The sequence below is a fragment of the Aotus nancymaae genome, unplaced genomic scaffold (genome assembly GCF_030222135.1).
Source record: "Aotus nancymaae isolate 86718 unplaced genomic scaffold, 86718_ANA_hifiasm-v0.15.2.pri h1tg000014l, whole genome shotgun sequence".
In the NCBI taxonomy this organism is placed as follows: Eukaryota; Metazoa; Chordata; class Mammalia; order Primates; family Aotidae; genus Aotus; species Aotus nancymaae.
In genome coordinates, this window is record NW_026988425.1 from 69704870 (window position 1) to 69731516 (window position 26647).

Consider the following 26647-nt stretch of genomic DNA (forward strand, 5'->3'; position numbering starts at 1 on the left):
TGGAGTAGGAAGTGGGGAGCTATGATTTATCCTCAGGCCCAGTTCCCAGTGATTTACTTAATCCTCCTCTACAGATGAGGGATTTGATATTTTCTCCATTTTTGCAGAGGAGGAAGCAGGCTCAAAACAACCAAACTTGCCAGAGCTCACACTCATGACAAAGTCCAGAAGCAAATGCATGTTGTTTAACTCCAATCTCTATATCGAGTCCACTAAAGTTAGATTTCCGAAGCTAGTGTTCCACAAAACACTAGTGTACCGAAAGCTGTTAATAGGTGGTCCATGTAAAAAAGCTTCTATGTCAAATAAGTTTGGGGAATCAGTGAAAACTCAGTTCTCCCTCCTCCCACACCTGAGAATCCACAGAGCACTTTTGCAACATAGCACATTGGCATTTTAAATGCTCTGAGGAGTCCTGTAGTAAAGAAACCTGCTAACTTTGTTTATCCCAACATTTTTTTCCTTTTTTTGCACAAAATAATTCATTTTTATTATAGAAAATACAGATAAGCTAAAAATTAAAATTATTCATCTGGCCTTTCAGATTTATTTCTAGGCAGAAATAGAAATGACTGTGTATTATTTGCAGAACAGTGTCATGATATACATACATCTCTTTCTATGTTATCCCAACATTTTCAAAATGTATTTATCATGGTTTTTTTCAGGTTTTTACAGCACATCAGCTAATAATCCTCAGAGTTCTGTGATAGGCTGATAAATAGCTTTTATTCAACTAAAAGCTCAAATGGAATCTAACCATGTTTAACTTTGCTCTGTAAATCAAAGAGAAAGTATTTCCCTACTGTGTGTGTTTATGGCTTCCTCTCTTTCCTTAGCCCTTCCCAGCTTCCATATGGAATAGTGGAGGACCAGAGGCCCAGGGAAAGCCAGATGGAAGCCAACCACTCCAGATATTTGGAGCCATCTACTCCAGTGTGTATGTGTGTAGGGTGTGTGTGTGTGTGAAAGAGTATGTGTGTGTGTGTGTGTGAGAGAGAGAGAGAGAGAGAGAGAGGAGTGAGGAGAGGGATTGATTTTTTCCTCTGGCCAACTTGGGTGAAAGAATTCTAAGAAATACATCTTTCAGCAGGACCTAGTATTCTCCTCCGCCGCCTATATAGCTATCTGAGAAGCAAAAGAATGTGATTTGGAATACTTTAGAATTCTGCTTATCTTTCTACTTAATAGTTTGCCAGCCATATGCTTAGAAAGGTTTGCATGATGATTTTTTAAAAATCAGTTAAAATGCAAAACATTTCCCCTTTCCTAAGTAGAATTGTCCTTAAATCTGTTCTCTTACTATTTTTTACCTGCTTTTCATTTCTGATTTCATTATTTCTCATTAATTATTGACATGATCATGTCAAAGACCTGCTCAACTTCCTATATACCCTACACTGAATCATGTAGCATATATAAGAAATGTAAACCAAATTACTTAGGGATTAAGTGAAAAAGGGGCTACTCTTCTTTAAATGCTGGACTTGAGCAGCTCTTGCCTAGAGTAAATGAGTGCTTCGTGGGTCTTTGATGAATGACAATGTGTGCTGCATTTTCTTATGCGTTATTATTTGCTTATCTATTCATTCATTCACTAAGTTTATATAGAAATACATGAAAGTCTTCCTTTTTCATTCGAGATGAAACTAAAATTAGCCATTTTAAAGTGAACAACTCAGTGGCATTTAGTACATTCACAGTGTTATACAACCACCACCTCTGTCTAGTTAGAGTGAGACCCTGTTGCAAAATAAACAAACAAACAAAAAACATTTTCATCATCCCCAAATGGAAACTCTGTACCCATTAAGCAGTCACTCCTAGTCCTCCTCCCCTCCACCCTGGCAACCACCAATCTGCATTCTGGCTCAATCAATTGGCCTATTCTAGATATTTTATAACCATGGAATCATACAATATGTGAATTTTTCTGTCTGGATTCTTTCACTTAATACTTTTTTGAGGTTCATACATGTTGTAGCATGTATCAGTATTTTCTCATTTTATGGTCAAGTTATAATCCATTGTATGTATACACCACAATTTGTTTATCTGTTCAAATGTTGATGGACATTTAGGCTGTTTCCACCTTTTGGCTATGGTGAATGATGTTGCTATGAACATGCACGTACAAGTATTCGTTGAGTACTTGCTTACTGCTCTTTGGAGTATATACCTAGGAGTGGAATTGCTGGATCATATGGGAATTCTATGTTTAACTTTTCCTCTGCATTAGGCACTCAGAAAATTAGGAAGAAAGTAAAGACTAGGCTCTCCTTTCTAAAGAGATCATTGATAATTATATGGTGCACAATGAGCATGCTGAGTGTTGGGTTTTAGATGATTTTATTAGTGCAATATGAAGCAAAATGTTGCAGTAATTAACATGGCTAGGCAGGCATTCCATGCCCTAGAGTATTCATAATGTAGTTTATTCTACCTTTGTTATGAAGGAAGTGAAGTGTACAGTATTACTTGCTCTGTTGTTTCTCATACGTTTAAACAAGCACTTTGAACACCTTGACAACTGTTTCATCTCGTCTTACCTACTAATTGTCTTATATAACGGAGTTACCTGGGAGTAGGAACAACTGTTAAGTTTTTCCATTTGACGCTCTAAGAAGTAACTATATATGTCTTATGTATTATCTTTGCTTTCTTTTCAGAGATTTATGGAGAATAGCAGCATAATTGCTTGCTATAATGAACTCATTCAAATAGAACATGGGGAAGTTCGCTCTCAGTTCAAATTAAGGTATGTAGCAAAATGAGACAGTAACATGAGGTTAACAATTCTTTAGAAAATCTTATCTGTCAACAGGCTGATGCTCATGGATTCATAGCTGAATACCAGGGATTTTGAAGCTTTTAAACAGGCAATGAATGGCAGCTGGCCAACAGCAGTATCTAAGCCAGGAGGCCCCTAATATAAAGAAATAAATTGGAAGCATTTCTTCTTTTGACAGTATTTTCCACTATTTACAGAATTTAAAAATTGTAACCTAGGAAAATGTTAAATTTTTGCACAATTAGATGGAGATTAAGAATAGCCTTTGAGGATTATTTTGTACTTCCTACTTTCAATATTTATAAATTTTTACTTGTATTATTATGCATAGGGGCAAACTAATGGTGATGTTTATCATGCTAACCATAATGATTGCTAAGTAACCACAACGGCAATTTCATTAAGTCTGTTTGTGGCCTCAATATGCATGAAGTAGCTTTAAGAAACCAGCTTTAAGTCTCTTTACAAGCATGTTGTGTTTTAAAAGCAGGCTTGTCACTGGTGCTCAATTCCAGGGATGAGATTCTCTGGGTGTCTGGCTGCTGGCCAGAATGCTGGGATGGGGGATATTCTGCTCCTAGGCCCTCTTGGAATACCAGGGTCCTAGCTCCTGCCTGGTTTTGTTCAGGCTCCACTCTGGCATGCTTTTTGGACCATGATTTTTTTCAATCCTCCCTTCTCAGCCAGAGAGCAGGGAAAGGAAGAGGCTCTCCTCCACCCATGGGCCACTGTGGGGCCCAGTCCCCAGGAGCTTCAGGATGTAGGATGCCAGAAAAGTCTGTAGCATGGCTTCTCTCTCTGGCTGACAGAGAAGTCATGGATAGTTTGAAACTCAAAACAAAATAAGTAGGAGAGCATCCTATTATAGTGATTATTTATCTTATCTTGATTACTTATTATCATTCAAAGATGATAAAACCCTCTCAAATTTAATTCTCTTCTATCCCAGGGAGGCAAAATGGATTGACATAAACCCAGAGAAGCAGGTTCCCCTGAGGTGCACCCTGGTCAGGGAAGTTACTTTTTGGTGGGTAGAGAGCTCTAAGAAATAAAGCGTGGGGATAAACAGTCACTTCCTTAGGTAGAAAAGTATTAAAAAAGAATCTCAAGCCAGTGGGAAATCAGATATTTTGGGAATTCAGGTATTTTAACAGCCCTTGGTGAGAAATATTGCCAAGGACTTTTTAAACATATAAGTAAGTTAGATCCCTTGGTTTCTTTTTATGTATATAGCTTCAGAGAACCTGATAGAATTTTTCTAGAAACCCACATTGCTTTTACTTCCACAATTTATGCCTTTTGATAATGTAGATTAATTCTTATTAATCCTGCCATTCTCTACTGTTTTTAATTGAAGGTAAAAAGACTTAGTGTTTTTATTTTAGATGTTTACACAATAAATAAAATTGGAAAGAGGAGGATTTTATTGTGGTTTAATTCTTTAACTATGTATTATCCATAATAAAAAATGAACAGTGCAACGCCTCATTGCTTTGATAGGCAATTCCATTATTTGATTTTAAATAAGTGCTCTGTTCTTTTAGGCAACATTACATGTGATGGCATATGTTACGTGCCAGGAGATACCCTAATACAGGTTCTGCAGTGCACATGGGGCATTGGGGGGCTGCCCCAGGAATGTTAGGGTCACCTTGTCCATGATGAACAAGGCAAAAGCAGGCCTGGAAATTTGAAATAAATATCCCCAGCCAACACAAGTGCATAAAGAAAAGGCTTCAGGTTACTGTACTACTGAAATCTGTTTAGAGTAAGGGCACCAAAGACTTTTTAAGGTCTTATTAGATTCAGAACTTTGCAAGTTTCTAAGTACCTACCATTATGTAAGTACTATGACTTCTGACCCTTCACTTACTAGAACTGATTGGGGACATTGGACCATTGTTGAGGTCATAATGAAAAGGTTCGAGTTCTTAATACAAATCAATGTGAAGTCGGTGAATGGACTTGACCCAGGAAGGTAGTGGCCCCAGGAAAGAGGGTTTGCCTGCACATAGATTATCTTGCCTTCTGCACAAGCTTCAGCTGTTGCTTTTTGGTGGATTCTGCCTCAATCTTATCCAAGTTATGGCCCTTTTGGGTGTGCGTGTGAACATGTGCATGATTTTATGTGCATCTCCCCGGGTATACTATATCTAGGCCCAGCAGATGGGGGCAGTGACCCATGCCATGGCCCCTCCCAGCTCCTTAGGGCACTTAGAGACGTCTAGTACATATACCTGCACCCCAAGGCAGGCAAGCAACTCTATCATTTGTTGCAGACTGGGAAAATGAGGCTCTTTATTATACAATGCTAGAATAATTATAGTTTAATTATATAATACTTTCCCCTACAATTCCGCCCCCAGCTGCAGCTAAATATGTAGCATTACTGTCATTCTGCAAGGACAGTCTGTACTGCAGGGTGATGGTGAATGTTGAAGGTAGACACCTCTGTCCAGGTCCCATGTCTAGGGACCACATTTACTTAACCAAGAAACAAAAGGGATCACCTGATGTGATCAAACAGAAGATGTAGTCTAATTTTAAGATTCTACTGTAGAAAATAACTTTTAAAGATATAAGAACTAAATCACATATCTGTATGCATTTGATGAATTACTCTGTTAAACAGAAGAATTTATAAAATGGAGAGTGTCTAGGATAATCTAGATTAAATGATGACCATTTATCTCTTCTGATGTTGTTACACCTCTTTATCATGAAAAGATCTATTTTATCTAAAATAATGATAACGATTTAGCTACTTAACAGGAGTTTGGGCTGATCAGTATATACTAATGTGGTACCAGCTATTGTTTGACTCATCTGTCAGTCTAGCAGTTACATCCAAGTCATTATGTTTATTTCACTCCAAATCTTAAGACAGTGGCATTCCTCAGTTTTAGAAAGAAGAATCAAAATTTTTGATGGACAAAACTCTGCATTCTGTGGAACACCACATCTCTTAGTATTAACAGACATTTGTAGACAGTTTATTCTCATATGGGCTCTGTGTGATAGCCATTGTGTTACAAGGGTGGAAACTGAGCTGTGAAGGCTTAAAATAACCAGTCCCTATTGCTTTATTGTCCAGTAATGAGTGCCAACAAGTAGCAAGGTCATGATCCTCCCACCTATTCCACTTCCTGCTCTCAACTCATCCCAGATTCCTGGTGGGATTTGGACTTGTGTTCGGAATCTTTTCCCTACAAGCCACCACCTTGCTCAGTCCTACCCTTGTTCCAGACAGCGTGTGTGTGTGTGTGTGTGTGTGTGTGTGTGTGTGTGTGTTGTTTTAGTGGAGTCTAGACAGACAACCTTTGGAAAGGACACAGGAGATCATGTAATCCAATACCCTGGCCATGATTGACAGAGGAAAACACTGAGAACCATCACAACTACTTAGCATGTTGGTGGCAGTGGTGGAGTAGAATCGAGGCATTCTACTTTTTCAGTCTGGTGCACTTTCCACTCAGCATAGCGCTACATCATTTATAGACTTTATACCTGGACTCCTGTAATGTTTACCTTTTCTCCCAGTACCTTCAAGGGTTCTTAAGAAGGTACGGGGAAAATGGGATATTGCCTATATTTCATGGGTTTCCACACCTAGGTTACCTTTCCCTTGTATTTCTTTTTTCCAATTTTCCAACTTTTTAACCTGAAGAATAAAAAATAAAGATACCTGAGTCAAAAGAGTTTTATGGTTCCCAAGAACAGAAATTAATAAAGCTAAGGTTCTTCTGCCAGAAGAGTATGAATAATTAATACAAGCAATTAAGTTCTAAAACTCTAGAAACATGACTCAAATTGATTATCTCATTTTGCTGCAGCTTTATTTAAACAGAACTATCAACCAAAAGAGGTCGAGAGCCTAAATAAACATTACAGTCTGGTGGTGTTTGTCGTGGGGGGCAAGGGTGGGAAATAGCGTGCTCTTTCTACCAATATCCTTTCATTTCAACTGTTGATAAGCATTTACTTTGTCTTATGGGGCATTATACTTATTGAAAAATTCATGCTTTGTGGATAATCATAAAGTGAATGTTTAATACCTTTTGGAGATTGGATCTAAGATCATGTATAAAGGCAACCTCTTGAATCAATGAAAATGATAATAGTCTGAAGTACCTGTTTATATACTTAGTTGAAACCTGTTTACATAGTTAAGAGAAAATACTTAGGCAAGAGAGGAATTTGTCATTTGATAAAATGTGTTAATTAGAGCTTAATTATCCAACTCTCGAAGTTAACAAATTAGCCCACCGAGAGTGTGCTTCTCCATGAGTGAGTTCTGAAAGACAGCTGCTGCCCAGGAAATCCTTCCCTTCTGTGCTACGTCCAGTTCTGGACCAGGTGCCTGGAAAGCACTGTTGATAAGACTAGCTCTTGCTTGTCTCTTGTGACGCAGTGCAGTGACAAATTTGGTAGCAGTTTTAAAGTCCCCTATTATTCTTTTTTCTTATTTTAAATTATCATGTTTACAAGTGGTGGTACTAGGACAGTATACAGTTCAAATTATGTAGACTGAAGCAACTTAACTAAGAAAATATGCTGCTGCACCTGTAAGCCATTTCAGTTGAGTTAGGTTGATATTCTCCTCTGCTCTGCTAACCCATGTCACGATCAGTTGTTTCACGTACCCTCTCACACTGTTATCTTCATTTCTGCAACTATAGGAATGACGTCCTGCAGTGGCCTAAAATACTGCACTCTGCACGCATACCTCGCTATTATTGAATACCGTTTTTGGTTTGACATTTCAGGTATACGCATGAGAAAAGATAGTTATGAGTCATGTTTTTCACCAAAGGCTTTTGAAAGCCTTAGAGAACAAAGAAGTATTACTCTGTGATCTTAAAAATAACAACAGGTACCATGTGTTGGATTCTCATATTGTCCCAAGCACTTCAAGAAATGCTTCACGTAAACTATCTGTTTTGATCTTTATGAAAACCTGTGGAATACATATTATTATCCTCATTTTATGGATGAGGAAACTGAGGGAAAATGAAGACAAAAAGTTGCCTCAGATCTCAAAACTGGAAAAATACAGAGCCAGATTTCACTCAGTTCTTTCTGCCTTCTTCCCTCTAAACAGATCAAAATAGGATGACAAAGTTAGAATGCCTTTATGAGTGGAAAAAATAACATTGTAAGAGTTTTTTTAAAGAAAAAACATAAATCCAGTAAATCAACAGTTTTTTTTTTCTTTTTGCAATGTGTAAGAAAGCTTCTGTTGGGATACCTTAAACAGTCAGTATAAATAACAGAGCTCTAGCTGCATGCTTGCCGTGCTGGATGTAAATAGCCTACTGTATTTGGAATTGTTCTAAATTAGGAAATTAGTTAAAACTATAACAAGGAAAATTAGGGTCTGATTCCAAATATTCCAGATATATGGGGAAGGTCACCAAGAAGAGTCCCCACCTGGAGGGCTGCAGAGGTGCAATGAACCAGGAAGGGGAGTTTCTGCTGAGTTTGCCTTTCACCATGCCAGAGGGAATGGTTGGAAGCTGAGTAACAACACAAGAGTAAAAAAGGAGAAAAAATGTTTTTGTGTCTGTTGCAAAAGACCAGAATACCTCACATCCAATTAGGGCCTAATTAGGTTCTGCTAATTGATGGGGACTTAACTTCTCCATGACCACAACTGTGAATGAAACAGAAGAATGTCATTGACTCATGTTAGTGTTGAAGTTTCATTCAGCACGCACATAGTCCATTCCATGATCCACAAGGATTTCATTGAATTACAATTCTTTTTTTGTATCATATACACAGATATATATGCTATTGTTTATGCATTTAGCTTGAAAGATGACTTCTTTTTTTGGCTCAAAGCATATTATTAACCCTCTTAGTCTGTTAGGGTTGCAATAATGAAATACAGTCATGCATCATTTAATGATGGAGATATGTTTGAGAAATGTGTCATTAGACGATGTTGTCACTGTGCAAACATCATAGAGTGTACTGACACAAGCCTAGAGAGTAGAGCTTACTACACACCTAGGCTATATTGTATAGCCTGTTGCTCGTAGGCTGCAAACCTGTACAGCATGTTACTGTACTAAATACCATAGACAGTTTTAACACAATGGTATTTGTGAATTTTATCATAAAAAGGCACAGTAAAAATGCGGCATAAAAAGATGAAAAATGGTACACGTGTGTAAGGCACTTAGCACGAATGGAGCTTGCGGGACTGGGAGTTGCTCTGGGTGAGTTGGTAAGTGAGTGGAGAGGGAACGTGAAAGCCTAGGGCATTAGTGTACATACAACCGGAGATGATGAGCTTTGTACTCTTAGGCTATACAAAATTCATTAATACTTTTTTCTTTCTTTAATAGTAAATTAACCTTAGCTTATTACAACTTTTTAACTTCATAAACCTTTATGTTTTTAAACTTTTCACTCTTTCTTAGTAACATTTAGCTTAAAACACAAACACATTTCACAGCTGTACAAAAAATTTCTCTTTATAACGTTATTCTATCAGCTTTTTTCTATTTAAACATTTTTTTTTTTTACTTAAAAAATTTTTTTTGTTAAAAACTAAGACACACACCTTAGCCAATGCCAACCCGGGGTCAGGATCATCAATATCACTGACTTCCCACTCCACATCTTGTCCCACTGTAAGGTCTTCAGGGGCAATAACACACATGAAGCTGTCACCTTCTATGACAACAATGCCTTCTTCTGGAATACCTCCTGAAGGACCTGCCTGAGGCTACTTTACAGTTAACTTTTCTAAGTAATAGTAGGAGTATTTCATCTAAGATTAAGATAAATAGTATAGTACATACATAAACCAGTATCTTAGTTATCTCTTATCAAATATTACATACTGTCCTTCATTACTGTATTGCTGTACATTTATACAGCTGATAGGGTGCAGTAGGCTTGTTTATACCAACATCATCACGGACACATAAGGATGTTATGTCTGCCATGACATCACTAGGCAATAGGAATTAGGATTGTAATCTTACAGGACCACCATTGTATATCGGGTCCATCGTTGAAACATCATTATAAGGTGCATTACTGTACCTTAAACTGAGTAATTTATAAGCAACAGAGATGTATTGCTTACAGTTCTGGAGGCTGAGAAGTTCAAGATCAAGGTGCCAGCAGACTCTGTGTCAGGTGAAGGCCTATTCCTCATAGATGGCACCCTCTGTATGTCCTCATGTGGCAGAAAGTGCGAGGGAGCTCACTGGAGCCTCTTTAATATAGGCACTAATAGGCTGGGCATGGTGGCTTATGCCTGTAATCCCAACATTTTGGGAGGCCGAGGCAGGTGGATCACTTGAGGTCAGGAGTTTGAGACCAGCCTAGCCAACATGGCAAAACCCCATCTCTACTAAAAAAAAAAAAAAAAAAAAAAAAATTAGCAGGGCATGGTGGCAGGCGCCTGTAATCCCAGCAACTTGGGAGGCTGAGGCAGGAGAATTGCTTGAACCCAGGAGGCAGAGGTTGCAGTGAGCCAAGATTGCACCATGGCACTCCAGCCTAAGCAACAAGAGCAAAACTCCATCTCAAAGAAAACAAACAAACAAACGAACAAATAAATAAAGGCACCAATCCCATTTATGAGGATGAAGCCACACTAACTTAGCCACTTCCCAAAGGCCCTCATCTTCATACTATCACTTTGGGTATTAGATTCCAACGTGAACTTTTGGGAGACATCAGCATTCAGACCATGGCAATAACAAAAAGTATGTGGATTTGATGAACCTGGTATCTGCTTACTTTGTTAAATTAACAGATGAAATGTGAATGGTTTTTATAGAACTAACTTCAATCTTTTACAACTTTCAGGGCCTGTAATTCAGTGTTTACAGCATTAGACCACTGTCATGAAGCCATAGAAATAACAAGTGATGACCACGTGATTCAGGTATGGAAAGAAACCACCTATATCATTAACATCAAAAAAGAACCTTTCAGGTTTAAGCCACGCTTTTAATCAAGTACTTTGCCGTCATCCTCACATATCAGCACATTTTCTCAGGAGAAAGAAATCTCAAACTGTGCAAAGAATACTGATAGACTTAAGAATTAGATATTCCATAAAGAACAAAAAATTGCTACTTCAGATCAGAGCCTGCAATTTCTTTGATAGAAATGGGGTTAAAAAAAAAAAACACTTTTTTTGAGACAGATTCTCACTCTGTTACCCAGGCTAGAGTACAGTGGTAATCTTGGCTCACTGCAATCTCCGTCTCCCAGGTTCATGCGATTCTTGTGCCTCTGAGTAGCTGGGATTCCAGGCATTTGCCACCACACTCAGCTAATTTTTATATTTTTAGTAGAGATGCGGTTTTACCATGTTGGCCAGGCTGGTCTCAAACTCCTGACCTCAAGTGATCTACCTGCCTTGGCCTCCCAAAGTGCTGGGATTACAGATGTGAGTCACTGCACCCAGCCAGAACTGGGGTAAACTCTTTTGACCATCTGTGAAGACCCTATTCACACAGAAGTAAGTCAGAATGGTACAGTAAATGCTTATAAATGCCTATGGAACAGAATATTTTCAAAGATACTCATTTATTTGCCTGCAGTGGGTATTCTAATTATAAAGCATTCTTACCTGAATGTTACCTTCGTAAGGAAATGTGTGTAGCAGAGAAACCTTTCTAGAAATGAGGTGTTCTTATTATAATTGTTGGAAAGTAAGACATCTGTATTTGTAAAATACTCTGAAATGTAGACTTTCCACTAATTGGTGCTTGCTTACCTGCAGTTGGTTTGCAGAGTGGCATGGAGTGTGAGGAGCACTTATCATCAGTAGGGCATCAAAGAAGTGTGCAACACACAGTGAACCCCAAGGCAGAAGCCTCACATTTGTCTGCTCTGAAGTCTCCCAGTGCACACACATACACCCTGTTCTCATCCCACACCAATGACATCAATAGCCCACCCTGCCTAGGCCCTGTCATCAGCACTTTCATTAAGTTATCTCATTTCTATTCAGTAGGGGTAGGAAAGAGACATCATTGCCCTGTAGTACAGATGAGGAAACTGAGTCCCAACAAGGTCAAGGAGCTTATCCAAGGAAAGCCTTAGTAATAAGTATTGGAACTAAAATATGTAGTCATGTCTCCAAAGCCTTACTACCTGGTTTCCTGTTTAGCTGTAGTTTTAGAACATGTTTTCTGGCTGCTCCTTGAAATCTATCTGAAGGCTTCCTCATGTTGCTGGCTATTAGTGGCCCACCTGCCCACAGGTCTGCCTTCTGGACTGCAGAGAGAGCCAGATGTGTTTCTGTTACAGACCAAGCACAAAAATCCCACATCTCCCCCACTTATACCCAGACTTGAACAATCAATTCTATTCATGAAGCACATTTTCTTTGCACCTCCCTGTTTTGCACTGTGCAGCTGGATTTGATTTCAGAAATGAGGAGAAGGGGTTCCACTAGCTGCCCCTCTCCACCTGTAATCTAACAAACAACTTCTAGAATAGGGAGCAGAGTCTTTCATTCTCCAGTTATCAATTGGTGGTTAGAAAGCCTGTGTCCCTGGGAGAGGTAATATTGTGATGGTGTCACATTATGATATTAATCATCTCCCAGCCTTTGCTGTGAACAGAAAGAAACAGGAGCATGAGGCCAGTATAATAGATGCTATAAAGGAGAGGTGGAAGGAGAGTCACTGCCTTGAAAGGGAAACTTGGACTCTGAAAGAAGACTTTACAGCTTTTTTTCCCGGAGAACCTTTTCATCCTCCTTTAGAAAAATGTACCAGTAATCTATCGTATGGAACTTAAAACAAGAGGAAGGAGGAAGGAGATGAATAGAGGATGTTGTATGTAAGGTGAAATGACCTATGTGCTATACATTTTGAGGATGTCTTCATTGGATGGGATAGTTCATATATGTTCTTACTTGATATTAGCATCCTTTTCAGGGCACTCCAATCAAGTAGTTAGATGCCTTTTTGAGTACAAATCTTCAGAGGTCAGGCAGCAGCACTTAAAATTTAGAAGCATTATCTCTCTGTCTATCTATCCATCTATTACCTATCCACCATCCACCCTCCCTCCTTTCCTTCTTCTCTTCTTTCTTCCATGTCCCCATCAATCTAAACTCTATATATTTGCTTTAAAACACTTAATATGGTACTTGCCATATGCTAGGCTCAGTTCTAAGTATTTTACATATACTCGTTTATTTCTTAAATCGGTCCTGTGAGTCAGGTATCACTATTGTACTCATTTTGCAGATGAGGAAACTGAGGACCAGGGAAGTTAAGTAATTTGTCCATGGTTTTGTAGCTAGTAATTGGCAGAGCCAGGATTTGAACTTGGGTACCTTGGCTCCAGAATCCATATCTGGGAGTACCTGTTGCATTGTGAGGTTTCAGAAACTCTGGTATGAAAGAAAGGCCATGACTTCTACCCAAATTTACAACTTAATAGAGAAGGCAGAATGAACTCATATGAAAAGGCTTGAGGATATAGCCAACAAATAAAGAAAATAATATATTCTCTAATATTTTCCATTCATTCATCAAACAGTTACTAAACAGTCCCGAGTATCCAAAGATCAATTCAGAATAGTCTTTGCCCTTGAGGAGTTGAATGTCCACTGGGAGAGAGAGATAAACAAAAATTTAAATTCAGTGTAATAAGTCACTGAAAGTCTGCACAGGCATCAGTGGCAGCTCTTGGGAGTGGACGAGGCAGGGAGTCAGGGAAGGCTTCCTGGAAGAGGAGAGGGATAAATTCGAGTTGGAGAGGGAAAGAGATGGCGAAGGATATTATAAGCAGAGAGAACATGTGGGGAAAGGCTCAGAGATGAGGGAGACATGCAGATAGCTCAGCAGCCTGCAAGGGTGGGCCAGGGAGGCATGGGGCTGGCTTTGTGAGCAGGGGTCTCACTGTAAGTGATGCCCTTCCCTGCCTAGGGAGGGCCCTGACTACCACATGTCAGTGATGGGGCCAGGAGGGGGTCTGGATATCCATGAAGGCAATGTCAGACCCACTCCTCTTCAGTCACCTACCAAAGGCCTGATGACCAGAGCATCTTCCAAACCCCTTCAACTCTCAGGGTTGACTGTGTTAATAGAGGCTGTGTCTCCCAGGGAACAGCTCCCCAAGTGTCCCTGCGCCACCCTGTCCATGACTGCTGCCATCACAGTTGAGGGCAAGAGTGATTAAACTTGGTCTGAACATCTCTGAAGCAGCAGATGGATGCAATTTATGCCCAAAGAAATCCATGACCCAGATGCAGTCTGTTCACTTTTCCCCACATTCTTCACCACTTGTCTGTCTCCACTCAGCCCCCATCTGTGTTCTTTGAAAAGAAATCAGAGGGTGGGACAGGACCTGGGAGTCAGCTAGGGTCATGGCTGTAAATTCTAGGACCCTGGGCAGAATTTTGGAGAGAAACCTCTGAGTCTGCCGGCTCCAAAATCTGCTGAGGGGAGCTTCACACCTGCCTGAGCCCAGCACTGAAAGAGCTGCCCCCTGCCCAAGCCATTTAACTGAATTTATTGTTTCAATTCTAATGGTAGTGGCCCCAACTGTAGCAAACATTGATCAGTAAGTGGTGGCAATTGGAAAAGAAACAGGAGAAATCCAGTTGCAGAGATGTGCATAATATAAGCCACCACTGTTGAAAGGAGTTCGTATTTGTTCATTTGTGTGTTTATAAGAGACACGGTCTTGCTCTGTTGCCTGGGCTGGAGTGCAATGGTGCAATCATAGCTCACTGCAGCCTCAAACCCCCAGGCTCCAGTGATCCTTCTGCCTTAGCCTCCTGAACGGCAGGGACTACAGGTGTGGCCACAACACCTGGATAATTTTTTTATTTTTGAACAGGTAGAGTCTAGCTGTGTTTTGCAGGCTAGTGTTGAACTCTTGGGCCCAACTGATCCTCTTGCCTCAGCCTCCCAAAGGGCTGGAATTGAATTACAAGCGTGAGCCACTGTGCCCAGCCTGAAGCTGTTTTTTTTTTTTTCTTAACTACAAACATATGGACCCAGTCCTAATTCATGTTTCTTTCTTTCCTTTTTTTTTTTTTTTTCTGAGTTTTTCCTTATTCATGGGGCAGTAGATGGGAAATGAGTTCTCCAAGAGGCTGGTACTGCTAGATGAGAGCTTCCTGTTTATTCCTGGTGAAGTTTCTTCTGATTTCCTACAGGCGATCAGGATGGCCATTGAATGAATAAATTGCTGCCAGGAGGGAGGCAACTACTCTAGGAAGGGTTTGGAGATGGAGAGGGGCAGCAGGACCTGGCCAGCCAACTGCATCAGAGAATGTTTGCCCTGGGAACTTCTGGCTTGATATTCCTCTGGGTCCCAAAAAGTCTGTGTGTCCCACACAGACATTTCATGAACGCTGTCTTGTGTCCCCACACTGATCTCTACCCACCTCCCATTAACAGTATGTCAACCCAGCCTTCGAAAGGATGATGGGCTACCACAAAGGTGAGCTCCTGGGAAAAGAACTCGCTGATCTGCCCAAAAGCGATAAGAACCGGGCAGACCTTCTCGACACCATCAATACATGCATCAAGAAGGGAAAGGTGGGTCACACCCGCAAAATCAATCCACAAGCCCTCTCCCCAATGCACTTTTTTTCTGTGAGTTTTAGAATTTCGTTCTAAGATTAGCTTTTTTAATAATGTCATAATTAAGTGAAAGCTCTTTCATGTTTGCAAAGTGCATTCATTTTTGAGTTAACTTTGGAACTCAAGTGAATCTGGTGCTTATCATGATGGTAGAGAATCTGGTGATTCTGTGTAAAAATATTTCATCCTGTGCATGAATATATCCCATCTGTCATTGCTGGAATATTGTAGGTATCTCTGATCAGAGTTCCACCCAGAGAGCTGTTGTGTTTTTTCAGTTTATCCAGTGTTTGGGGGACTAGACATATTTAATATCAGTATTTATAGGTAGGCCAGGTTTTTTCCCAGTTTTCGTTTTATGTTCTCTGATCGCTGTTCAACATACATTTGTAGCTTTCTCCTCCCACCTGCACCTGCTCCTCCAGTGGCTTTCCCTTCATCTGGATAGATGAAGGAAATGGGGGAAGTCCGACAGGAATTTTCCCTGAAGCCCTCTCCTCCCGTGGAGCACTGCCTCTCATTGCTGGAACTGCCTGTGCATTTTCTGTTAAGTGTTCAGAATGCTTCTTCACATACAGTTTCTTTCATCTTCCTTTCTGTGATGTGAAGTAGTTAGATAAGCACTGTATCCATTTAATAGATGGAACATTTTAGAGGGATCAGATACATTTGGATTATCGACGATGGTCAAAATGTTTTTTTAATTGGGGCAATGAGACCAAAAGGGAAACAAGATATCGTAAACTTTTCCAAAAATTGTTCCCAAAAGAATACAGCAACACATACCAAGATGCGTACCAATTAGCCACCTTATGTGAGAGAGGGGGCAAGAAATGGCTGCAGGGAATCTCAGTTTCTGATTAGCCAAACCTCCCAGGTTTAGAGAGCAGGAATCTTTACGCTCCCCTTGGCCTCATTCATGGAAACTATGAGGAGCCAGACTAACCCCAGAGAAGCCTTGGCTGGGGGGCCCATAGGGTGTTAGAAAGATAATGGGCTTCAGCGAGTGTTGAATAGACATGAACTTATAAGCAAATTTTCTGCTTCCTAATGTGGGCAAGTTACCTAGACTCTCTGAGCCTCAGTCTACCCATCTGTAAATTTAGTATGATAATGCCAGGTTCACAGTTTGCTGTGAAGATTTTGAGAGAGACCTTAGAAGAATCCCTTGACCTCGTGCCACAGCAGCCACAGGGCTGAGAGCAGAATTCCACCCACAGGCCAAGTGTCCTGGGAGCTGGGACAGACAGCCTGGTGGTAGATACATGGATCCATGGTCTTGTCTTCACACATGTAGCCACGTCAGCATTGCAGTGGGTACAACAATATAGCAGGCGTTGTAAAATGAAACGAAAGCATGTGGGAACTTTCCTCCTCAGCCTGCTGAGACCCTCTGCAGGAGCAGCTGTCATCCTTGACTGAAGGATTTTAAGAGCTCTCTTTGTCCATGTAGGAGTGGCAGGGGGTTTACTATGCCAGACGGAAATCCGGGGACAGCATCCAACAGCACGTGAAGATCACCCCAGTGATTGGCCAAGGAGGGTGAGAGCAAACTCTTCAACTCTTTTAGCTGAAGATAAAGACTCAAGGCCCTCATGGGCATCAGGCTTGCAATGCCAGTATGAGCCTTACATCCACAAATGCAGTAGGGTTGTGCTGAATGTTGTATAGACCGAGGGTGCTTCTACTCAGCTGGCAGCAACCCCCAAACAGGGTTTTCCATGTCCTTTATGAAGCATCACCCCAGCCTCGCATCTGTGTCTGATTCATCCATGCCTTCTGTCATTCCCAGTGCCCACTAAAGGGGCTTCCCTTTCTCCATAACAACAGTGGTCTCCTGCCAGTGCTCGCTGGCCTCAGCACTCAGTGCACAGGGAGCCAACCTTTCCTCCTGCTCGAGGCCCTGGCTCCATGCTGGTTCCTCCAAGCTGGATCTGGGCTTGTTCCTCTGGGGCCACGGTTTATGGAGAGAAAGGTGTGTCTGACCAGGAACTGAAGGCATCTCAATCCACTGAATTTCAGATTACCAGAGAAGCCTCTCTCTTTTATGGAGAGAGAAGAAAAATATGCAATTCCTCTTCCTTCCTCCAGTCAAATTTTGTGAGAAGATTTACAAAGCCAAACAGGACCCCCTCATCATGGTGAGCCTTGCGAAACCAGCCTGAAAGTCAACACCAGGTTCATAGTTTGAGTGTATAAGGAACACAACATTGTGTGACCTGTCAAAAAAAGATGAAGCCACAGTCGTCCTGCCAGTAACTGGGACAGGAATCTCACCTGTGACTCTTAGGACTACTTGAGTTCCTTGCAAATTGTTGCATGAGTAGAAAACAAGATGTTTCATAAAATCAGCCAGGTATTTGTAATAGCTTATTTCCCCTCCAATTTTAGTTAGTTTCAAAATTGCTCTCCCATCAATTCAGGCTACCTCCCATCAGTACTGCCTGGTATTTCACGCCATTTTGTAATTTCGAGCTCCCTTTTTGCTTTACTCTGGATGATGGGGGCACTGACAGGCCCCTGACTGAGGTTGCGAGCTGGAGAGAAGCCGCCCCTCGGCCCTCCTTCTGAGCGGCCTGGCCTCAGCGTGGCCATTCTCACGAGCAGGCAGTGCTGAGAGCCACAGGGTGGAGATGATGTCCATGGCTGTCATGTTTTTATCCTCATCCTTAGACCATCTCCTCAGAAAATCAAAGCTAAGAATCCCTTTGTGTGTGTGTGACCAGAATCATTAGATGACCAAAGCAGAGCAGACATGCTATTGTCTGGCAGTTTCCATCAGGAGACATTTTTTTCTGATCTTTCTGATTTTACAGATAAGAAAAAGAAGTTCTTTTGTCCAGACACAATTTCCAGTGTCATTTTCCCTGTAATTGTAGGCAGTAAGCCATCAGCGGCAATTCTTATTAAAAGTGGGGAAATTTTACCTCTTCTTAGTTGAGTGAAGTTCATTACGGGGTAACCAATATTTTCTATCCTCTTTTCAGAGGCCTCCAGAGAAAAGTGAACCAGGTAAAGAGAGAGAGAGTGGGACGCCCCATGGGCTTCTGGGGCAGAAAGCCTAATGTAACTCTGGATTTCATGGCTTTACTCTCAGTAAAATATTGTCTATGAGCTGGTTTTGGCACAGGGCTGAGGCACCTGTGGTCTTTTGCCTGATTTTCCTTGTGACAATGATAAAGAGTGAGACCACCCGCTGAGTTTCGGGACCCAGTCCATGACCTTGAAATGAGAGGATTTTTATCTGCTTGAAACATGCCATTATGGTGACAATTATAGTGTGAAAAAATATGGGATACTTACTATAAAACCAGCAGCCATGAAATGTGGTCATTGCCCAAATGAGTCTTTTGTAGCTATGCAATTATTAGTGTCAGCAGAATTAAAACTAATTTGTTTGTAGCAGCATTTTGTCCTGTCAACTGAAGATGTCTAGGAGCCAGACGTTAGGAGTCAGTTACAAAATGAGATACCCGTTCGGGAAGTGTTTCTGAGCCCGCTGTGATGTATAAGGGAGGCCCAGTTTCCAAAGGCATGTGTGGGCTCTGTGTGAAAACTGTGTTTTCTGTAGACTGAGTCTTGCTGGAATTTTAAAGCTGCCCTAGGATGAACCCTGGAGTTTAGCTTTAAGAAGTCTGTTGATGTTTTCATTTGGCAATTTGTTGAATCATTTCATATCTGACTCACTAATAACTGATTATTTATGTTATTAGGAAAATTAGGCATTTTGTCTCCCTCAAGAAACTGTGTTGTACCACTGACAATAATAAGCAGGTACAGTATCAGCTCCCTTCGCTGGCTTTGTCTGCTTGGCCGTGCGTCACTTCTGTTCTCTGCTTGTCTCACCACTGTTCTCTGCTTGTCTTTCTCCATGTCTAATTGTAGCTGCCAATTAAGAAGGTTTATGGGAAAATTATGCTCCTTTGACAAATTATTTTTATTTCCCTGCAAGCCTATATAACTTTATTTGTAGTGCACACCAGTTATGATTTAGCTTGTGGCTGAGGAACTCTCTAATATATAAAGCATAAAATTCTTCCTCTAAATAAAAAATGTCCTATTTTTTATCTTAATTTCTTAATCAGTTGGAAAGTATATATTCATTTGAGCATTTCACCCCTACTAATTCTTACAAAAATAAGAATCATTCCAAATTAGTACTATGACTCTTTCCTATCTTTGTATCATATGGAACAATGCATTTGAATGTTATCATCTGCAGTAACAGAATTTTAATAAGCCACTATATTTAAGAACTTTTTAAGGTCATTTTATAATGGAGGGCAACATTGGTGTAGGTATTTTTTTCTACTTGGTTAGTATTTTTACTACTGGATTATGTGTATTTTCACTTCTTTGTAGATTATGTATATATTCACATCATTATAGATTAATGCAACAAACATAATTATCAGTGACCTATTTTTGAAAGCTTACAACATACGGCCTTTGATTTTTATGAAGATTTTAAAGAAGAGGCAGTATCTCTAAGGGATTTCAAGGGCTTCTGTGATGTAATCCATTTTAGTAGGGGATGGCAGAAATGTGTGAAGTGCTGGATGAGAAGGTGAAGCCCAGCCAGGCCTGGACATCAACTGGAACCAACGGGATGTGAGTAGACAGTGGGGTGAGCCCAGTGAGCAGTGAGGATCTTCAGTCGGTTGTCTCAGGGTATCAAAAGGGTCTATGTCCACGTGCTTCTTTAAAAGACATAGTTCAAGATAAAATGCTTCCTCCAGCCCTAAGAATTTCATCTGAAATCAGGATGTTTTCACTTATTACCGTGTGAGAGGCAAGTCTTTGGAGACCTCTGGCAAAGGAAAGAATGGCCTTTCATAGGGAAAAAAATGTGTTCCAACAGCCACATTGCAACATACCAGGAGAAAGAATGAGTTCTTCGTAAGAGCTAATGTAGGCAGAAAGAGAGGGACAGGACACCTGGTGTCTCTTTAGAGACAAACTTCTGAACACAAGCAGTGCAGACCAACATTTCTGGACTGCGGAGCCACAGTAGAGGACATGGGTCCACTGGGGCTCATTCATTCTCATGCTAGAAATTGACCAAGCATAGTTCATGTCCAGTTCATCCCCTTCCCCCACCAACTCAGCCTTGCTCCTCCTTACCCGCTTTCTCACTTAATGACAGGGACCCCCACTCTCCCTGTCACCAGTCTCCCTGCAACTCCATGTGCCCAAATCCTACCAGTTCTTCATGGCCCGGTGCAGGAAACATTAAGTAGCACCTTCCTCCTGAAGGCCCCCAGGGTACCCTCTGTACTTTGTATCACCACCCCCCACCATTTTCACAGCTATTTGTGTGCTAAACTGGGGCCACTGGTCTGTGCTGTCCTGCGTGCTCACACTGCCTGGCATGTAGTAGGCCCTCAAACTGCTGGCTAGCGTGGATGAAACTGAATGTCTCAGTCCTGGCGTCCTGCCCGCTGTAAAGTCCTCCTGCCCCACTGGGAGAGCAAGCAAGCCCTTAGCACAGGACTTGAGGATGCAGGGGTGAGGGGCCACCTGCTTTTTTTCTGAGGCTCTAAATAGAAACGCCTTTACCACCATGAATTAGCTGCTGCTCTGAGAAAAATGGAAACGCAGAGCTCAGATACCCTGAGCCATTGACGTCACCTAATGGTACTGCACAGGCCTAGAGAGACATTTAGATTTTCTAATAACAAAGCATTTTTATACCTCTGGCTAGCTTCAGTGTTTCTCCTCCTCATCAAAGGAGGCTGCAGCGAATGGCAGTGGGATCTGTTCCGGGGAGGGCTCCTGTCTGCAGGTGGTTCCAGTGGCGCAGTTTTCTGGGGTTTAGCTCTGATGTCAAAATCAGCTCGTGGGTTTGCATTTTAACAAGGAGCAATGCCGTAAGCCAGGCTGCTGTCTCCTGGTACTGCTTGCCGTCAGCAAAGATTCCTTTTCCTATATGAGCCTGTAGCTTTTTGCCAAGAGGGTGGAAATGCTCAGTGAGGTTTGTCTGCTGTCTTTCCCTCCTCTGCACACACATTTTCTCCCCAGGTATGAGGTAAACACCTGTTCTGTGCTGGCACTAGGGACACAATGCATCTGCCCCAGATGCCAGGGAGGCCACAGACGGGTAAACAGAATAAATGGAATACAGCACAGAGGAGGTGTGAACCAAGCACTGGAGAAGCTCAAAACCCAGGACCTAAGAGGCTATCTGGGATTTGTAGGTATTGTCTAAAGCAGAGGGTGACAAACTAGAGCCTACAGGCCAAATGTGGCCTGTGCTGTAAATAAAGTTTTATTGGAATACAGCCACACTCTTTTGTGTGTTGTGCCTCTGGCAGCTTTCATACTATGGTGGCAGAGCTGAGGCCACATAGCCTGCAGAGCCTAAATATTTACCCTTTGGTCCTGCGCAGGAAAAGGTTGCTGACTTCATTTCTTGAAGATAATTTTCTTTCTTGGATGTTCCATTTTCTTAGGCCAGCAACAGTCTGCCCTGACCTCCCAGAAGTGCCCCTTCTCTCCTTCATACACTTATTTTTGCCTTCGTGCCAACCTCTGCATCCTGTCTCAAAATTTATCTCAGCCTCTACATACTGGTGTGAATATGAGGACCTTGGTCCCCTGAGGCTTTTGCCTTTTTATGAAGACAAAATCCAAATGCAAATGCATGGTTCAAACTTCAGAATTTCAAGAATCTGCAACCATGGTCCAAGAGTCATACTTGCACAGAGAAAAAAAGAGGTGGTTAGGGCCCTGACATTATATCAGCTCTTGTTTTTATTTATTTATTTTTTTTGAGACAGAGTCTCACTAGGCTGGAGTGCAGAGGCATGATCTCGGCTCACTAGGTTCAAGTGATTCTCCTGTCTCAGCCTCCTGAGCAGCTGGGATTATAGGTGTGTGCCACCGTGCCCAGATAATTTTTATATTTCTTGTGGAGACGGGGTTTCACCATGTTGGCCAGGCTGGTCTTGAACTCCTGACCTCAAGTCAGGACCTCCTGATCCACCTGCCTCGGCCTCCCAAAATGCTGGGATTACAGGTGTGAGCCACCGCACCCAGCCATCAGCTCTTCTTTTTACATTTTATGTGGCTGCTAGAAGTTTTAAATTACATGTGTAGTTTGCATACATGGCTCACACAATATTTTTATTGGACAGACCTGGTCTGAACTTTCTCTCCCTTGCCAAATCCTATCACAGATTCACCTCACCTGCCCTTTTGCAGGTGACGGGATTCTAATGAGCTACAGACATCCTCTTGTTTCTAGCAATGAGTCAGCCCCAGACTCACTGAGCCTGTTACAGGAAACGATGCTGTAACCAGTTTCCCAGGCAGCTAGGAGGCTTTTACTTTCACTAGAGGACATTCTGATGGGTGCTTAAGCAAACCTTTAGAGAATGTTTTTGTGGGGAGATGCAGAGCCCCTTTCAATCATTCTCAAACTGCTGCAGAAAGTTAGGTCTCACTTTCTAGTAGAGCTCCTTGGTGGACAGTGGGGAGTACCATGCCCTATTGGGCAAACTCGGGCAAGGGGACACCACAGGCCGAGAAAACTGAACAGAAGTGGGATGCATGGGAGCCAGTTAGGGCCAGTGGACAGTTAGACACAGTCATCATCCCTAAGTTGTCTGGGCAGCAAAGTGGAGAAGGCTTATTCTCAAAGAGACCACATATGCTTCAAAACCCTTTAGCCATGGGTTGAGATGGTGGGTTAAAGGAGATGGTCAGTCCCCCCCAGTCAGAATGACCTCCTGCCCTTTTGTGAGAACAGAGCAAAGCCACCAGTTGATAGCTAGTAAGATTGTTTTTCCTGGCACAACCTGGCTTCACCAGCATGTCACAGAGGAGACTGCCCCACATTCTCACCAGGCTCTAGGATCTTCTCTCCAAGCCCAGCAGGTCCTGGAACATGGCCCTTGTCTGAGATGTGTGCAGTCTGAGTGTGACTGACAGGCTGCTCCACCAAGCACCTTTGGCTGATTTCTGTCCTGCCTCACAGAACTGTGCTCACAGCCAGCTGAACTCACAAGCACCCAAGGACTCAAGGAAAGAGGCAGCCTCACGCCATCTTTCTTTTCTCTCTCCCTCTTTTGCCTTCTCTCTTTTATCCATACTCTACCTTCAGTCGCCTTCTGTAGGCCTCCAGACAGTCCACAGATTTTCCCATCCAGTCCTTACATCTGCTTGGACCATCCTCCCAATGGGTTTCTGCTGCCCGTGACCCTCGGTGGCTCATTCTGGTTCCCACCCCCAGGCTGGCCTTCTCTTGGATGTGTCCTTGGCCTTCACTGCCTCATGCCTTTACTCTCCCCACATTTGCCCATTTCTGTCTGTCTCACCTCTTTCCTTTCTAGGGGTGGTGTGGCCAATGGGCCTTCGCATGATGTGGGACCTTCTCCTTCAGCTTCTGGCAAACCAGGATCCTTAGCCCTGATAGAGTCTAATTTCTCACAGCATTCTCAGCAGAACTGAAAGAAGAGAGTGGTGGGAGCAAGAACGAGGAGAGAGAGCCTCATGGATTTACTTACTGGGTTCTGTTCATTGCTAGGTAGTGATAAAAACAAAATTTTGATTTATCCTAAATTCCCAGTATTTGGCCCTTTGTTCATGCTTTTAAGTGGTGTGGACCTTTTCTTGCATCCCTGTCCTTTAGGACTCAACTCGGCTTCTCCTCCCTCCAAGAAATCTGCCAAACGTTCCAGTCCATGTCTCTACCCTGCAAAGAGGGGCAGGGTCACTTTTTATCTGCACCACCCATTGCATCATTAATCTTATGCTGCTTTGGGTGAGTTCTCACCTTAGGGTGGGGACTGTGGGTGATGCCTTTTCATCATCCCTACTATGTATGCCCCATAAACATCAGAAAATTATTTTGAAAACTAAGTTTTACTCCTTAACACAATAACCTTTGGATGGCATAGGAAATGAAAGATGCAGCTTCTGTCTTGTCCTGGATTCTTATTTCACGTAGAGTTGATCTGTATGTAGTCAATAGATGTCTCACATGATGTTACAAAGAATAGTTTCTGTAGTCTTCCAAGGCACACATCCAAGTGTGACTTCTTTTTTAAAAAATTGGAGAAAAAGGCTACTGCAACTGAAAGCATGACTGCCGCTATCTCTGAAAGTGGCTAGTCACATTTCGGATGGATTTTATGCAATTGGAATATTACTATGATACAGACTTTGTGCACGTGCACCTTATTTGTGTGTCCCGAAATATTTGTTGACGTATTTGGTAAAGCCACCAAGTAAACAAAATTATCCAGATTTTTCCATTTAGCCTTAGTACATATTTACAAGAAGCTATTTAAAGAAAGGCCTCCGATATTGCAAAACCACATTTTTTTTTTCCTGAGAAACCACGTTTGAAACAGCCAAGCCCTGAGCAGACATGAATGGAATACCTGCCACACGTCAGGGACTGAGGGAGGTTCTGAGGGCACAAGACAAGCAGGGGCTGGCAGTAGGGAGGAGGGAACGGGGCAGGGGTACTGAGAATCCAGCCGTAGGATTGTGTGCTTGGGAAGTCTTGGCTTAGAGGAGGGAGAGACAACTTCACAACTGGTGGGGGCGATGGCTGCTGGAGGTGGTCACACCAGGCTCTGTGAAGTCCCAGAGGGTCTGAAGCTGAGAGGGGGTCTCTTGGCTTGTGAGGGAAAGGATCAACTGAGAACATTCTGGGCATGTGCACTTACACTGAGCATGATATGAGAAGAGGCTGCTGAGTTTCAGGTAGACGCAGGTGCCCTTCGCCCTGGCAGAGAAGCTTGGCCTCATGGCCAGCAGGACAGAGGTCGGGGGTTGTCTGCCCTGCATGGTGATCGGGTTTCTTTGACCCATCTGTTCTCTCATTCTGTCTTCTTTGCTACATCAATGGATGTTTATAAGGCATGTGGTCCATGGTGGGGAGAAGTGGGAGGTGGAGGTTGGGAAAATCAGAGAAGAGGAAGCTATAGGTCTGAGCTACAAATAAAGTGTCTCTTTGTGTGAAACCAGTAATGCCTGCTCACCAGTAATAACCAGCTTCAGCAGGGACCCCCACCCTACCCTTAGCTGAGCCTCAGTCCTGGAGGCTTAAACATAGAGAAAAAATAATTTAACTTAAGAAAAGTAAGATAGGTTTGGTAATGAGTGATAGACAGAAATAGATGAGCTATTTCTTAAAAATTAATATTATCTATCTCTAATGCATTTAAGAGCACTGGGATTTAAAGAGGAGTATTATATTGGCCTTTGGGAGGTGGGTTTTTCTCCCCATAAGTTGAACTAAAGTTCCAAAGATTGCACTTCTACATGATTTGTGTCATTCAGACTTTTGCAAGAGTCTGCTCACTCTGGAAGCTTGTACTAATTGAGCCCAAGAGACTTTTACAGTGCCTTAGGCCTCACTTCTGTTAAAGTTTTCCTTATTTACCAACTTTTAGGTCACTTACGGGTATTAGCACTCTGTGGGGAATTTTCTTTTTCCAAGGCAACAGTTGGTGGCTGACTTCTCAGAAGAAATTCTTCAGCTCACATGAAGGAATCTGGCATTTTGCTCAACCTAAATCATCCATTCAGTGAGCATGTAGTGCCTGCTGGCACTTGGCCCAGTGGAAGATACAGGATGGATGAGACTGAAGTCACTCCTTGCATCTGCTCTAGCTAGAATAGAATCCCTGGCTTAGCTAATGGGACCCCATTTACCCAGCCACCCCCACCCTAACCTGGGGATCACCTTTAGTATCCTTGCTTTCCTGAGCCCCCTGCATCCTAGAAGTCACTTAGTTCCAAAGGTGGTGTCTTCTTAACAACTCCTGCTCCATGCCCACTTCCCCACCACCCCACCACCACTTCCTTCAAGCCATTATGACCTCTCATTATCCCACAGAGCCTCATGACCACTCTCTCTGCCTCCTTGTAATGTGTGCTGTGGCCAGTTCATACTGACTTGTGAAAACTGATTGTTTAGTTTCCTGGAATTTTGTGATTCAGTTGTTAAAGCAGCCATTATTAAAAATTAAATTATATAAGCATCAATTAAGCAAATTTTATTTGTAAGAAATAAGTACTTACAATCCATCCCTTCCCAAGCACATAACTATATTTTACTATCATGCGTGCTCTTGACGTTCTGTACGTCTGTTTATCTGTATTATGGAAATGCCAGATAAAGCTGTGCCATGCACACATCTTCCCAACTCCATGTTCAGTGACATCATTTTGGCAGCTTTAAACAGCCATGAGGGGAGTATTTTTAGACCAAAAAAATTGGCCAACTCTACAAATCAGGACTTATTTTTGA

General features: G+C 42.1%; 1 protein-coding gene across 5 annotated transcripts in view; it reads left to right on the top strand.

The window, feature by feature from the left end:
- PDE8B (phosphodiesterase 8B) overlaps window positions 1-26647 on the top strand; it is a 220883-nt gene that overhangs the window by 126834 nt on the left and 67402 nt on the right. For 2 of the 5 annotated variants that reach the window (XM_012462126.3, XM_021673221.2), the window contains exons 6-10: window positions 2670-2758; window positions 10625-10703; window positions 15196-15336; window positions 16835-16923; window positions 19095-19155. In XM_012462126.3, the coding sequence (XP_012317549.1) occupies window positions 2670-2758; window positions 10625-10703; window positions 15196-15336; window positions 16835-16923; window positions 19095-19155 (459 nt within the window). The remainder of the gene's footprint in view (window positions 1-2669; window positions 2759-10624; window positions 10704-15195; window positions 15337-16834; window positions 16924-19094; window positions 19156-26647) is intronic. The other 3 variants (XM_012462127.3, XM_064376067.1, XM_064376066.1) reach the window with 2 other exon arrangements.